The 16813-nt window shown below is 44.2% G+C and overlaps 3 protein-coding genes across 4 annotated transcripts in view; 1 reads left to right on the forward strand and 2 right to left on the reverse strand.

Moving 5' to 3' along the window:
- Window positions 1–16813, reverse strand: part of LOC126564152 (protein PALS2) — a 536462-nt gene that overhangs the window by 435790 nt on the left and 83859 nt on the right. The window lies entirely within an intron of this gene.
- Window positions 1–16813, reverse strand: part of LOC126564707 (homogentisate 1,2-dioxygenase) — a 650355-nt gene that overhangs the window by 334630 nt on the left and 298912 nt on the right. The gene's annotated exons all lie outside the window — the stretch shown is intronic.
- Window positions 13713–16813, forward strand: part of LOC126563882 (follicle-stimulating hormone receptor) — a 68564-nt gene continuing 65463 nt past the window's right edge. The window contains exon 1 of the mRNA XM_050220669.1: window positions 13713–14115. Coding sequence (XP_050076626.1) covers window positions 13730–14115 — 386 coding nt within the window. The 5' untranslated portion in view covers window positions 13713–13729. The remainder of the gene's footprint in view (window positions 14116–16813) is intronic.

Here is a 16813-nt window from a genome sequence, read left to right on the forward strand (position 1 = left end):
TACTGCACCTTCAGGACTTTATCGTCGAGCACACGTGTTGTTCAAGCCCGCATGAATTCATTGGAGAGTGGACAGAAACAGAAACAAAAAGAAGTAGTTCAGCTTGTAAAAACTCGTAATCGTTCAACTCGAGCGCTCGAGGAGGAACGCGAGCGTGCGCGAAGAGGTCGTAAAAAGTGTAGACTCAAAATTAGATTTGAACTTAAACTTTGTCGGGAATCGGGGTCGGGGAACAGGTACACCACGGAGGTTTGGTGTGGAACTCGTAATGGAACTCGTGGCCTGGGTCGCCATGTTTTGCCCGGCTGGTTCACTTTCAGACACAGGACAAAGTTGGGCGTGCGAAATTCGTTCCGAAATCCTGGGCGAAGGATTTTCACGCCACACTCGAGGTTGGTGTCGACGTGGTGCTAGTGAGCCACTAGCATTGTTTTCCTTTTGTTCTGGTGGATTTTGTTTAACGCCATTTCCATTTTCCGGGCCTGTTTTTGTTTTGTTTTGTTTTATATTTGTCGCTTGTCCATCCGACAGACACTTCACACTTTCGCACAGGTGGTAAGCCATTGTTTGTGCACCAACTTTCGACACGTTTGTGCGCCACAAAGGCCTCGGAAATGATTGGAATGTGAAACGAACCCGCTCGCTTTGTGAATGCTTACCAGCAAACAAAAAATTAAAAAAGTATGTGCTTGTGTTGTGGAATTAAAAATTTAAATTCTACCAGCAAAACTTTCGAGTGCTTAGGTGATTGTTTTGGAGGTTCTTTTAAATAAAAATAAAAAAAGAAGGAACCCAGTCACGTTCCCCTGTCATTGTCCTTTTTTTTCCTTGGTTTTCCTCCCTCGTTTCGATCCGAGAAGAGTCTGTCAAACGGTACATCATGCAGTTTGACCAAACTGTAAACACCAAGTCAAGCAAGGCTCATCTGTTCTGGTTGGACATCCCGGTTTACCAGGGTAAGGGCAATTATTGCGCCAGCGTTCCGTCCGTTTGGGAAAAGATTGGCGTATTTTCTACATACACACAAACACAAACTAAAGTGGCCCAACTTCAAAAAGACGAGCTGTGTGTCCGTTTGCTACAACGTTGGAAGATTTATTGACCGGTTGATTAATTCGCCAACGGCACGATAGACAGACGAGCATTGGGCCAAGGATCTCCGTTCCGTACACCCGCCGGCAGACAAAGATGCACTTTGACGCGTTTGAGTGTGTTTATGTTTTCTTGCTGGCTTTTTTGGAACGATTGATGGTGGGTGGTGCTGAGTAAGGAGTAAGGAGTCGTACGTTTAGAGCTGCCACTGCTGCAAGTGGCCACTTTTGAAGACGTCGTGGCTCTGCTGGATGGTGAGGTGATTTATGAAGTCTCTTTTACTGATGGTACCATGCTCTAATTTGGAGTGCGCCAAAGTCGGAATAAGTTTCATTCTAGACGTATGCAGGATCATATCTTAAAAAGTTGGAATTTGTGGCTTCTGAGGCTAATACTCTGCCTAGAGGTTTACAGTTTATCAGGTCCGACAAGCAAAGTTCCGACAATGTTTTGGGCTGTACTAATGCGATCAGGAGAGGCATTTTTGCAGGCATAGTTTGATGGTTTCATAAATTAATTTAAAAATAGCTGCACTTGAACTGCACACCAGCCCCAAACCATCAGGGATTTCCATTTCGTTTTATTCCGCAACTTTCCCTATAGGCGATACTGCTACTATTGGTGGTGGTATTTTCATTTCATTAAAACATACTTTCAGAAAATCAAGTCAAATAGCTAATGGTTTGCATGCCCGGAGCACGGCAGAAATAGTTCGGTGGTTTAATTAGTGCGTATACCATGCACCACGATTCTTCCCCCTTCGGTTCCAGTTTTCGCAGTGACCCAAATCCGGTTGGAATGGAATTTCATTTTAAGTTTGACTCCTATCATCCCCGAAACCACTCGGCTGGTGTGAGTGTACATGTTGCCCAATGCAAAAATTGACATCTAATCCTGGTTTGCCGGTACACTCAGTACACAGTTCCCCACCCGCTCTGTGTTTTTGTGGGCTAAATGCCGCGAAATCCACTCAAATCTGACCAGGGCCGAAAGTGTATCAGCGTGAGTCACATTTCAACGATGGCCTGGGGGCAACCGCCAGACAACGCGAGTTGTGGTTTTTGACGAAAACTGGGGAGTGTTTTCGGTGGTTCCCTTTCTGTCAAATTCCATCCTCTACTCCCGCCAGGTGAAGGCAAAAAGAAGAAACAAATTAACCAACAACAAAACAAAAAAAAAACGATCCCGCTCATATGGGAGCAGTCAACACCGAAAGTCGAGCATTAAAATCCCAAAACGTGACTCCGTTTCGCCAGCGATCCGTTGACCACTAACGATCTGTTTGAAAATGCTTTTGCTAGTAAAAAGAAAACACAGAAAACATTAACAACCGAACTGGCAGAACTTGTTTAATGCGGTCATAAAATCTATTTGTAAACACGATCATTTCGGAAACGCACTCTAGGACGGGTTTTTTTTATATATTGCCGATTCATGGAGCGTTGCTTTGTCTTCGCGGTGGATGTAGTTTTGCTTTTGCTTTTATTGCAGTTGTAGCTTTTAATCTTTTAAGGATTCAAAAGTTGATTGTAATGGGAGCGTGGAGTTACGGTTTGTCTATGATATGAATTAGATTTGCATGATATGTTAGGTGCGAGGTGTTAATTACTATTTAGACTATTAGATCTGTCTCAATGTTGCATAATAGTATATTCATCCATAAAATTAAGTTGATTTTGTATATACCAACTAAGACTTCGTGACCTTCGTGATAGGTGATTCTTAAGTCTGGTAAGCCATTAGATTGCCAGCGTTGTCTAGTAAAGCCTAGAGGTCGTAAAGCCTTGAAGAAGAAATTGGATGTTTAATAGTTGTTTTATCCAAGTTTCTTAAGGCCTAGTAGATCAAAGATATTTTTATATTTGAAGAAAACTTGGGTCAGCAATATCGGCATAAATCAGCCAGGCCGTTCTATCGGTATAAAAAAAAAAACTTAGCTTTTGAAGAGAGAAGCTAACTGTGGACCTGATTACATTGATCCAAGATGATCTTGAGTATTGACGCGCGTCTTCAAGAAGATTCTCTTCTTAAGGCAGATGTACTACAATATTGTATGCGCTGTCCCAGAAGATGATGTTGAACAATCTTTAAAGAAACTGTTCATGTTATGAGGAAGGTCCTGAATATTGTGGAAATTGTTCTTTACCAAGCGAGTAGACTTAACGATCAGCAGACATCCTGACCGGACCTGACTCAGATCACACGTCTGAGGTGGTGTAGGAACCAATTTTCCAAAAGATTCCGGTACAACCGAACCTCTTGAATTGCCAAAAGATTAGAACCCTACTTAAAGCTCAAACTCAACATATTTTGATTTATGATAAGTTTTAAAGCATTTCAAAATAAGTTCTTATTTCAATCAACATCGACAAGTCACGCATTGGACGATATTCGCTCCCAACCAAGGCTACTTATCAAACTCAAATTAGCTCTGGATCCATTACTCCATCTACAGGCAACCAATTTGGTCCACCCCGAATCCGGTTTCAGCAAGATTTATGACACATGCTTTGTACCAGCCGTGAATACATTGTACGCACATTTGTTCAACAACACGTGTGAAAAGGATTAGCCAAACCAGCGCACCACAGCCCTAGCGAGTCTTAGCTTAGTGTGTTCATGTTTTGTGTTATTGTTTGCTCATGTTTTACCTCGCCAACGGTCTAATACAAATCCTTACGAGACGCTATATGTTAGCAAATGTGTCACTTGCAACAAATCCACACCCGGTTCCACTATTTTCAAAACGCTTCCCCTTCCCCCCCCCCCCCCCCCCCCTTACCAACACTATCCACCAGGTTCATGTGGAGGCAGGGTGGAAAAATGTTGTCTTTACCACACGTTGCCTTTGGCCGCCAGCCCACCGGATATAGCAGTTTCTCACGCTTTTAGACGCGAGACGCGAGCTTATGGTTCGCAAAAATGCGTACGCTCAGTCACACGCACTGGCCGGCTGCCGGAATTATTAATTAGTACCGGCGAAAAATTGGTGGCAAAATTTATTTTTACGCACCCGTTAACAGGCGGCAGACGTGGGGTGACAGCGTTTTTAAGTGTGTTGTATACATAGAAAACGTTTGTTGAACGGATTCATTAAGCGAGGAATCGTCAAGAGGAGCACGAACACGCTTTGGCACGTAGTTTGCATGCGAAAAGTGCGTGTTTAATGTGGAAAGGTATGTTTGATCTTCAATTTTAAATTGTCTTAATTTGGATTTTTTTGGCACGTGCTTCGATTTATAGAAATGTGAACGAATTTATGGTTCGTTTTCGAAAACTAGTTTAAATTGCTGTATTCCACTTTCGTACGTCACTTGGTTTGTTTTATTTTCAATTCATCTCTAATGACAAATTTATTCCCTTTCTAAGCTGTTTGATATACTTCAACTTTACGGTTGGAATGATTTATACTTCCCGCTTTGCTGTTCTATATTATCAGCCAAAGAAGCCACACATGATGAAGTGTTCTGCGTAGTCCGTTTGGGCATACGAAAATATGTAACGAAAAACGCCAAAGAAAACAGTGAAATGCGTGTTTCGGCTGCCGGTGACATTTAGTATCACGCACATTGGCCGGATTATAAAATATTCCTCACTTTGTAGGCCATAAATTGTGCCACTTATTTTTGGAAACGAGTTGGCTTTACGGCGTGGCTTGACAAGGGGCTTTTCCCTTGGGAGAAGAAGGGTGTCGGTATGTGCAGAATGGAAATTCTGGCCATGCTCGAAACCAAAAACCCTCCCTCTACACACGTCCGAACAGAGAAAGAACACAAAGCGAGCGAGCGATCCATTCTCACAACCGAGATCGATGACAAGTTTGACCATTTTTCGTCATCGTTTGTCGTTCACTGGTTGCGAAATGACGTGACGACACAGTACACCGGGAACGGTTCGAGATGTGAAACGAAAACACAAATTTTTGCTTGTACGATGTATGTTGGTACGTTGGAGAAGGAATCGAAGAATGCGTTCAAGATCTAGCGGTACAGACAACTATCGTGAAACAAATCAATCAGCTGTCAGAGCTGGGCAGCGTCTGTACGAGGATGCCGTTCCAATCACTGTCAGCGTAAATGTCACTTTGCCCTAACGAAGGTTGGTTTTTTTTCTGTTCTTCTTACGGCTGGGTGTCTTTGCTCACACATGGTTCGCTCTTGGCTGCGATCGATTTCGGTTGCGGTTTTTTGGGGGGCTAGGGGGTGAAGAAAAAGTGTAACTTGTGACGGCTCGCTGCCTCTTGCCGATGGTCCCGATGGTCGATTGTCACCGGTGACACATAATCTATCGTTAGTTTGCCGATAATCGACGTACCACAAGAAAAGGTCAACTTGATAGGAAAATGAGTAGAAAAGTAGAGGGTTAAAGAAAAACATCCCAACTGGATGGGCAGCGGATGGTTGCATCTTTAGAACTTTCCACGAAGAAAAGCTTCCCCATCCATCGGACAAGAAAGTACGGGGTTTTTGTTGTTCGCGACATGCAACCTGTGTAGTGTTATTGCGGTCGCAGAGGATAATAAATTGAATCAGATCCTTTGACGCCCAGGTTTTTAGCTCCCTGTTTTTTTGAAACCTTGAAAGCATTCATCGATTTGTGCGAGGTGAAGCTAGTGCGAAGCTAATCTCGGGTTTGGTAAGCTGCTCGAAACAGATCCTGTACCTTTTATTCCTTTTTTAAACTGGTTAGGAAGAAAGGCAATTAAGAAAAGATTGGGATTAAAATAGCTACCGTTTAATATGACTTGAGGTGATAAGGTGATCATGATTGTTTATTTCAGTTATGAAAGTCCCTGGTCTGTTTTAGAGGCTTTAAAAACTGATCCACTAATCTGGGAGCTTTAGATTTTATGGGATGTAAGCTGTCCAACTCTTAATCTCTCTTTAGTCAGCAGTTAGAACGCTCGCAAGAGAAATCTATTTTTGCACGAAGGCGATAGTCTGAGTATTCTCATTAGCTTATGATACATTAACTACCTCCAACGAAAATCTCATGATTGTTGAAGAGAACATATGAGAGAGGATAATCAATACATGTATCATATTAAACAGTACCAAAATCTTAATTTTATAAGAAAATTGAATCTTGTATGGCACAAGTTCTGCTATCAGTAAAATGCTCCGAGCAGTACGGTCCGTAAAGTAAATTCAGGGTACATCCATAATTTAAAAACAGATGAGGTTTGGTAGTACATTCGAAATGGAAGGAAGTAATGCCAAAATATTTGAAATTTAATTGCTGCCATTTTGTTTTTTGAAGGATTAACGCGGCATAGATTACCTGAAGCCTTAGCAACGTAACCTCAACATTACATGTTTAATCACCAACCCTTCAAAATACAAATGGGCCACTTAATACAACTAATATTGCCACGTACTTCAATGCACTCCAAAATGTCACCAGCTTTTGTACCTTTCCCTAACCACAACTCAACATAAGATATCATCGTGTGCAAGCCCCTAGCCAAGCCATTATAACAGTGTAAGGTTCAAAAAGTCAAAACATGCACGCACATGCACAAACACGATGGACATTCTCTCCCCTATCGTGGTCCCCGTCGTCGTCGTCGTAGCATTGACATTTACAATTTGCCGTTAGCTTGTTCGAAAGCCTAATCACGCTTCCATCGTGCGCGCGCGATATTCCGCACGGGTGCTGCAGAAATGCATTCGCAAGCGCTGCATGATGTCATGTAACATCGTGGTGCACAAGTTTTTCCTTCGCTCCCCTGCTGTGATGGAAAATGGGTTAAAATTATGCAAAATTTTGCGCTTGTTAAGCGAGGCAATGCCGGGGCAATACCGTGCTTTGGTGTGTGGCGTATGGCATGTGCTGGAAATAAAAAGGAAGATCGCGTTTCGTGATGGGAGCGCACAAGCCCATCCGCACAGCCGCACGGGAAGAGAAAAAACCCATTACCATAGCTTCTATTACTTCACTTTCTTTCTTCGTCGATAGTGTTGCCGTGTAACAAAGCTTAAAGTAAAGCGGCTCGAGCTGTGAAGAGATAACAAAAAAACATGCCCCCAAAGTATATTGAAATTGTAGCTCACCTACAGCGGCGCTTCTACTTTGCATGCTAGTTTGTGTGGATTTCGGGTGGAGATTATGTGTACGGTCGAGAGGGTTAAGTGATTGCAAACGATGCCCTCGGCTGCTGTGTGAAAAGCCGGGTCCAGTGCTGTGGTATTCTGGCACTATTAGTTAGTGAACAGGAGCATGTTGGATAATTAGTATCGTTTGTGAGGGGCGTTTTGTTCGGGATTTTTGGGATTACAATCGAAACCACAAACACGGGTTTCATGGTGGTGATGGTATTGCATCAGCATCAGAGTTGGTGGTAATAGGCTTTCAGGCCGATGATTTCTGTCGATGGGTGGAATTTTAGTGTGAAAGCTGGTTAGGGAGCAAAATTAGTTTTACACGCCGGATACAATCGGATTATGTTGTGAGCCACGGTGGTGTGATTCGGTACACTGGTAGCTGTTTGAGGCTTGCTGACTGCACATACGAATGACGAAACTGAATTCTGCATATTAGCTTATGGACATTTTGGTAGTAAGAGCTATGATACGGCTGGTAAGACCTTACACGTCGACGAGATCACCTAATAACGTTGATTGTAATACTGCATTAAAAAACGTTACAGGTCAAAAATTAGTTATTATTTTCAACAGCTCAAAATGAAGTTCTTTTTCTTCAACTTTTGTCTCCAACGGTAAAAAGAAAAATTCGAACCACCAGTTACGCTCCTTTTCTGACGGTTTAACTGTATGCAAACTCAAAAACCAAAAAGCTAAATTCTACCAAAAATCCAAACAGCCCCACTGGCGACACTAATCCTATATTCCGGCTATATCAGCTATTTCCTTAGCTGCTTCGCCTTCTGACGTCAGATGGAGCGTCCAAGTGGGTTAGGAACGGTTTTGCTCATGGGAAGTGAACAGTCGTTGCGTAGTAGCAGCAGCTACAACATCAACATTAGATGTGCTTGCTGGTGTTGGTAACATTGCGACGTGCATAGCGCACCATCCCATCCACGCCACACCGGCTTGCACGGTTCATTAACATTTGCGCATAAATATTTTTCCCTTCAGTTTTCCCGCTCCCACATCGCCCACTATCATCGGTACGCTATCAAAAAAAAAAAGTGACCTGATTTCTTGAGGCCCTCTCCCGCCGCCAAGAAGAAGCCCTCCATTTCCCCAACTCAACTACGCTCGGTAGACTCCAGGTCGGAATGGCGCGGTTTTTTTGTGTATTTAGATGACTTTTGACCGCACGCAAGAGATTGAATCTTTTTTTTTTTCTTCGAAATGTTTTCCCATACAGTTTTCACAGAGAGAGAGAGAGAGAGAGAGAGAGAGAGAGAGAAAGAGAGAAGCCCGGGAAAATAAACAAGCTTGCCTGCTTCGCTACCTTGAGATTGTTGTTTCTGTTGTTTGAAAAATCTTCTACGACATGCAGTTTTTCCGTGCCTTTTCCCTGTCTTTGCGAGGCGCATGTTTATTAATAAATTTCCACCAATTTTCCATCGCCCAACCAAATCTTGGATGAGTGCGGCACGCATCAAGCCATCACGATCATAGTTTTTCCCCCGTTGTGTAAGTCACGGCGCAGTTTGGTAACTCTGTCTCACTGTCTTTTACCCCCAAGGCAAGCCGCTACACATTCGTCATTCCGGAAGCGACCGGTTAGAAAGAAGTTGGTTTCGCAACATTACTTCATGCACGATTTTGTTTTTGTGTTAAATGTGTATTTTCTTAACAATTTTAGTTTTGGGTCATTTTCCTTTTTTGAACATGCTTTTCTTAGTTTAAATTCTATCTGGATGAAGCTTAAGAAACATATCAAGCGTATGAGACAAAAATATGTTTACGAAAACACAGCACCGCTTAGGCAACGACAACATGAAGAAAAAATGCGCTTATTTTCGATCGTACAACACAACCGGAAGGGTTCACTCGATCAGATTAAGCCTTTTCCTTTCAAATTTACATTTTACAAACCATCACTACACCGCTCCCAACGAAAGTCTCGTTTTGTTCGATTAGCCGTGGGGCTTTGGGGAGGAAAACCTCTATCATCCATGGTGAACCGCATTAACATAACGTTTTTTGTCCCATCCCCGCACAGGGTGCCCTGGCACAAAAGTTTTAGTCCGGCTCGATCGGCTCACTTCCCTTTCGGTCACGTAATTTCGTTTGAGTAGCGTTTTTTGCTGCTTTGCTTTATTGTCACGGGAGCCTGACTTTTGGGGTGTTGTAGAAATCGAAAGGGAAACCTCATTCTTTGCGCCTTCGGTTCTGATAATGGAGCGTTAAATATTTTATCGCCATTGACATTTACGATGCATGGAGTTTTGGGGCTCTTTCTTTGGCGGTTACGTTTTGATTTGAAATGTTAAGATCACAGGTTTGGGACGAGTTGGGGAAGCAAAAAAAAAAAGTTAATAAAATGGTCCAATGTCGTGATGTATTATTTAATTTAGATAGTAGATATGAGGATACATGGTGTTACATGATGCCATTGAAATTTGAAATTGGTTTCGGAAGTATTCGATCATAGCATTTTACGAAAGTTTTTGCTTTTTTCAAATTTGTATTCACAAGCAGACGTATTTTAAATTTCAAAGCGCTTATTATATTCCAAGCATTAGTAGAGTTGTCCAGAACGTCAGCCATATTTATGATAAACTGACAATGATTGGAGATCTAACATCAAACATCTAACTTCATACAATTAGTCACATTATAAGACACATTCTGTTTTCAAATTTTAATATCGTCTCATGCATGAGTCAATTATAAGAATATAAAAGACTTACATAAAATGTCAAGTAATGTTGTTTCATACTGAGATTATTTTCATGGCATAATATCATATCGAAATTCTCCCGGACTGTTTTCTCGTGAGCTGAAGTGACAGATCAGCTTCAAGTAACATTAAGCCAGGGAAATCAGAGTTGGCAGGCCGAGACCTCTCGTACCATCACGAGAGGCCATCGAAGAAGAATAAACCAAGAATTAATAAGTCCCTTGAAAATCATAATTTATGTTTCCTTCGTCTCCTCTCTCTCTCTCTCTCTCTCTCTCTCTCTCTCTCTCTGTGTCTTATAAACAACCACCTTTGGATAACATTTACCTAAAAACACAATACTATTCTCCAGAACCATTAGTTTCCGCTCTCATTAACAGTCTTCCCCGGTTAATGCTTTCCACCGGCTAAGAAAAATGACCCTTCCAATTACAAAATTAGTCCACACCTAACCGCAACCACAGCATCATGACCTTCGACAATTGTCACCATTCGACCAGCTTTCCACTCCTGCCAACTTCCCTGGTTTCCTGCCAGCTTCCCCTGTCGAATGCAATGTTTTACCTGTAAAAAGTTTTGATGAATGACAAAAGTTAATTACGGTGACGGGGTGTAGAAATTGTGCAACGCCACCGAGCTCGCGGTCGCTGACATTTTAGTGGCAGGAAGATTAATTGGTATGTCACTCGCCGTCAGCCAGAGATCGCCCTAGGTGCTTGGATAGTTGTTGGATGGCTAGAGAGAAAGAGATTGTGTGCAAGTGAGCAAGAGAGAGAAAGAGAGGGACATGGAAAGAAAAAAAAAAGAACGAGGAGAAAACTCAACCCATCATCCCTCCGGTGGGTGAGAATTGATTGGAAAAGATCACACCGGGTAGGAGGTAAAATTCGGTCAACCAGTCAGTTCGAATTAGCGTTTAATGGTCGTTCGCTTCCGGGATGCGTACAAGCGGGCGTCGAATGCAAGATGCATATTTGGTGACCTGCGGCGTGAGAGTGTGTTTGACTAACACCCAGAAAGACATGACACACCACTTTCCCTTTCCCTTCGCATGAGCCATCAAAACTTGCTTGGGTCCATGGGGTTTTGTTGGGGTGAAAAAGAATGTGAGGTAGAGAGTGGTGGGAAAAAAGTGTCAGCATCGCTAATGGTGATACCGACAGGGTTCGTCGTGAGGGTTAATGGTTCGTTTAAAAAGTAATTTAAGCCGTGCACCGTGTGAGAGTACACCCGAACACCGGACAACGTGTGATCGGGTGACTTCTTTCGATGACGTCGGTGTGTCGACTGGACGTGTCGAAGTTGAAGACGTCGTCGCTCGGGGTGCTAATTGTATCTAAGTGTGCCAAACGTGTGACAATTGGTTAAAGATTGCCGGCAGAGGGCATTGCTGAAGACAATTTTTGACAAACGACATGTGTCAAGTTGCACTGAAATCGACTTAGGGCGTGTAGAAGACAACATAGAAATCAAGACTATCAAGATCCCTCCTTATTCTGATATATGAGGCCTTGTATCGTACAAAAGCCTCGATAGTCAGGTGTTCATTTCCCGATCTGCTCCTTTCAATTTGACTAGACTTTAATAATGATCTGAAACTAATAATTACTAACTTACTTATTGTGTGTACAACAGCTGGTACAAATTATGGAACAAACTACAAACCATCCCCTAGGCATGTCCCATTCCTCAATAAAAAAAAACCTCATTCCACAATCAACCGCAGCAGGATATAAATTTGTTTCCACATTTCCGTCTAGTTCCACACCCTCGGAACACGATTCTCCATCCAGACCAGGGCTAATTAGCAACGGTTTGTTACTGATGCTGAGGTACGTAACACCTTGCTTCCGCTACCTCTACACATGGTAGATGAAGTTCAAGTTTGTTTCGGAAGCTGTGAAAGTGACCACCATCGGCCACCGTGTCATAAATATAAACAACAGTAATTAAAGAAATGCTCCCGGCTCGCTTTGGGTTTACCAACGCGAAAGAATACCTTTTAATTAAGGAACATTACCGCACGTGCAAGCCCACTGACGTGTGTGTCTGTCGACCTCAGGCGAGCATGCAAATTGTTGCGAAGAGGGTAAAACAAACGCATCTTGGTCCACGATCATTTGCCACTTCCCAAACATTGGAACCCGCATGGTGCGAGCCATAAAGCGAGTGCGAATGTATCGCGGGCTTCACAACGAGCGTGAGCTGAAAATGTTTGAAGCAGCAACCTTCACGCGAGTCACCACCATATGGTGTGGGTTTGCTGTGCAAATTCACTCGGTTGTTAGGTTTTGGTTGGGCACGCTGAGTGAGCTGCACGCGATTGACAGAAATGGCCCTGGGTAGGCCCGGGGCTCGGGGGCACGGTTTTGGTAGGTAGCGTTAAGCGGTGACTAGGGTTAGGGTCACCCGAAAACTAATCAACTTAGTATCCGGGCGAATAAGGGAAGGTGTGTGTTTGTGGTTTAGTGAGTATTCCATATATTCTTGGTCTTCAAGATACAAGACTTTTGGGTGATCACGATATCATTGCAGCATTCTGATCAATTCTGCTTATACACGTTGCCGAATCCTCGAAAACCTGGCGCCGGTACAAACACAACCAAAACTACACCGCACGGGATGTCGACGGGTGACCAAAAATGTAAACAAAAGAAAGGTCAATAATAATGATCGATTAATAAAAACATGAATCAAGCGCAGTTCACCTTGAACTGGAACTGGTCCGCGAAGGGTGCCGTCCCTTTCTGACGCGCGCACCGCACAGATTCGCGACACCCTTCCCGCGTATGGGCTGCGTGTGTGTGTGCGCCTTACGCAATAAGGTCTGTGTAGTCGATCGCGCTGCATCTCACGCCACGCTTCAAGCCGTGTACGAGGTACGTGTACGATCAAGCTCCAGCTCAAGCTCTGCCGATGCTGAGCGGATTGAAGAGATTGTGTCCCCGTCCGCCCAGAAATGGACGCTGAGTCCTCCGATGGATAACTTGTGGCGACAACCTCGTACCCCTCCCCCCAAACACGTTGATTGGGTCTTTGGTGTTTTCACGTGGCTCCAAGTTTTTGTGTGAAGTTCTTGCATGTCCTCATCATCCCCCTTCCGTAGCTTGCTAGCGTGTGTGGAGTCATTTTCATGAGGTAGAGTGCTGCTGTCTTGCGCCATTCTTCTTACCCATCATCTTGCACGATACATCATTTCGTTGCTCTCCAAAAACTCATTGACGCACGTGAATTAAGCATAATTACGAATCGCTTTTGCTGCAATTTACCCACGGCCATGGCGGCTTGGTGGAGCAACATAATTCCTGCGCGAGAGAGATGGAGAGAGTCATCTTTAAGCGAATCAAACAAAAAAGCGTTTTTTTTCGACTCATTTTTTCTCCATTCTGTCTTAATTACAGATTATTTTGACGACAAACCTGCTAATTCGCGCGCATCATCGACAGACGCCGGGACACCCTGGACTCGAAGACGAGAGAAGCGGTACGCTTGGCTATTATCATCCATCCATTGAGTGACGGGTTTGGAGGTGTGTGCCAGTCGGTGGCTTCTAGTTGGTAAGATGTGCCCGGAACTTGAAGTCCTGCGCGTGGATCTTCAACTTCCAGATGTGTATCGACGTGTGCGCGGTGTGATTTAGCCGAGTGAGAGTGAAAGTGAAAGCATCCCCCAAAAAATTTAATCCGCACACACGCACGCCGAGTTTCGCTATGTCTATGTGGTCTCCGTGACGCTACCGTCTCCTTCCCTTTCCTCCCTTTATCCCTTCGTGTTTGTGTGCGCGCGCTAGTGTGATCTGTGGTGCGACCCGGCCATCGGTATGGCGATACGAATTATTAACCATCAAACCGTGGTGAAGGGGCACGTAGTGTTGGTACTGTTGGTGCTGCTACTATTTCAAACCTGTCGCCACCGGGCGCACGGGCTTACGGGTCTCCCCACGGTGCAGACGACCGGCCAGGCGAAGATCATGCTAAAGGAGAGCCTGCTGATACCGTCGATGGACCCGGAGAAGGAGGCCAAGGCGATGTACGAGAAGGCACTGCAGCAGTACGGCATCTACGGCAAAACGCTGAAGGAAATCTGCAAGGCGTGGGTCACCCGGGGCTGTCAGTGCACCGGTACCAAAGAGGAGGTGACGCTCGTCTGCCGTGCCATCGGGCTCGATACCGTGCCGGTCGATCTGCCGACGGAGCTCGTCAAACTGTGAGTAGTTGTACCTATGCATACCAGCGCGCTATCAAACAATTATCAACAGTTGCGTGCGTAGAACTAGTTTCGTTCGGGTGTCTTGCGATAGGATTCTCTGCTGGTTCGTCGTGGTTACTGTCCGACTTGTGAGATTAAAGAGATACGACGGACTCGTCGAGGTTATCAGCGATGTGAAGTTATCTTCCATGCTTTTGTTCCCCGGGAATGGGAACTTCACATGCACTTCTGACGGATGGCCGTGGATAGAGATGCATCCTTCGGATGTCGGTCAAATCAATTCGTCTTGATTGTTGGTGGTAAAATCCTAACTATAGACACACTAGACATTCTTTATCTGCCTTTTTCGGGGTTGATATTTTGGGGTCGTAGTAACAACCACTGGAACCGGTGGTGTCTGTCACCTGTGCAGAGTGAAGCTAGCCATTTGCCAGTTTGAAAAATCACACCATCAACGATCGTCACCCAGTCGCGCGTCCCAGACACCGATTAATGCGGTGTGTTGGAGCCATGTCACCTGGCACTACTGACTGGGTCGATGAGTGTATCTGTGTGCCTGTGTATGTGGCCAGGGCGTGTAACACTACACGTTTCTTGCACCATCTCAACCTAACCTAACTACTAATGCACACACCATCACACCAGCTGTGAGCAAGAAAAACGCGTTTCACTGTCGGAATATCGAATTCTTGCTGTATTCCTCCCCACTGCTACCGTTGCTTACCTTTCTTTCATCTTTCTTCAACCGTCCATGTGACCAAGAAAGCAACAAAAAACGCAACTATTCGTCGCCACCACTTGGTGCTGGTTGCCATGCTTGAACAGCGAAACAACAATGCAACGAACTCATTTTTCATAATTTTCCACCCACTACTGGAAGGGCTAGGGACGGTGGGGGCAATGTTGAGGGCTCGGTTGCCAGTGTTTGCCACCATCGTACTAGCGTCCGTTCCCGAATGTGGGGTGTCTATTTTTAAAAGAAACCGCCAAACGAGAGACAATTTAACGGCTTACCCCGGCGCCTGCATCGTTGTACTGATGGTGTGGCGAGTCTCGTGTGGCGGGGTAGGTTGTTATGGTGGGGAAAAGTTCCACCCGAAATTGAACCGCGAGTTTAACTTTAGCTTAGTCACATTCAAACAGGCATGAGATTTGTCTTCTCGCCTTGCCAAAAACGGATGTTTTAACCGCCGTGCCTGTTACACGCCTTGTTGATGATGATCTTCGGGCGTTTTGGTAAAGCAGCTGATCGAGGATGACGTGAGCGTTTGCTGTACTACTAGAATGTTGGATTGTTGTGGTGATTGTAACGGACGCGGCGGTTTTGAAGAAGTTCAAGAAATTCATTCCGACATGATACGTTTGCTCAAATTATGAGTCTTTTATGGGTGGAATATACATCGTTTGAATACTGAGGTGCCTCATCCATTCATTCATCCATTCATCGACATTCATTTGCAGCTATTTATGCAGATTTGTTGAATAATCATATATCTTGCTCTGCAAATGGCTCTTTTAAGTGACAAAACGTGACTTGTTTTATCGCACACCGGCAACAGTGTCTTCTCAACTGCTAAGATGTACCATATGGTGCAAAGTTTGCCTTCCATTTCATTCTCAACCATAGAAACGTTTTCCTTTTTGGCAAAATCCAAACAAGCTTAGTGACACTCACCCATATTTTCTTCTCTGTGTGCGTCGTGTTTCGAAACAAAAGTGACGCAAAACTCGTCTTTCACATAAGCGCTTGAAGAATAAATAAACATGATTAGCACAGCACACCTCGAAGGATCATAACGCACAATCGTGTGTATGTGTGTGTGTGTGTTTGTGCTTCAATGAAGAGAAGAAGACGATTCCCCGAGCGACAATTTGCGTTCAAATAATCGTAGGGTGGCTTGTATGCTTGGTTACCACTGTGACAAGAATGTCTAATTTGACGGACTGGTGACCGGATGGCGAAACTCTCGCTATTCCCGGTGTCGCTCGCACGCCAGAACGCACCGAGAACCTAGTACTATGGCAGGTGCCTATGCATAGCACTTACAGTTGGTTTTGACTAAATTGGGACACGAATTATATCTTAGTCGACCTGAGGTGTCGATGGGTTTTTGTGTTATATTAGCAGAATTTTATATGACTTTCCAGGTCACGCCGTCCTTGGAGAATGGTTCGGTTGGAAGTTGAACACCACTTCTTATCAATTATGGAATATCAAATTTCGATTGGGACTCACTCCAGCTTCTCAGGACTGGCTGCATGTAACAAAGGGTAATTTAAGTACTGGAAGCAAGAATTTTTATACCAAAAACTTGCAAAATTGAACAGCCAAGTAAAATTCGATTTTTGGTTTGTGAAACACCGAAGCTCAAGTGTTCAAGTTGTCAAGTAAATCCTATTCTTGTCCCAATGTATACGCGATCTGCTGCTAGGTCTGTCGCCTAGCGGTTTGCACTATTATCCCGGTCGCTACAAATGCTCCGTGAAGTAAAAATGTGTGTCATCAGACGAACAGAAGTTAGGTGGAGCGTTTTTTGGCGTTTGGCCTGAAGATAGCTGGGCTGAGCGATGAAGTAATGAGGTTTGACGAGATTGATATGAGATGTTAATTATATGGTGCTGTCGGCTGCAGTAGAAGCTGCTCCATTCTTAGCGACCAATTAGCTCCCATTATGGCAGCTACCAACTTTACGCC

The sequence above is a fragment of the Anopheles maculipalpis genome, chromosome 3RL (assembly GCF_943734695.1).
Source record: "Anopheles maculipalpis chromosome 3RL, idAnoMacuDA_375_x, whole genome shotgun sequence".
Classification (NCBI taxonomy): domain Eukaryota; kingdom Metazoa; phylum Arthropoda; class Insecta; order Diptera; family Culicidae; genus Anopheles; species Anopheles maculipalpis.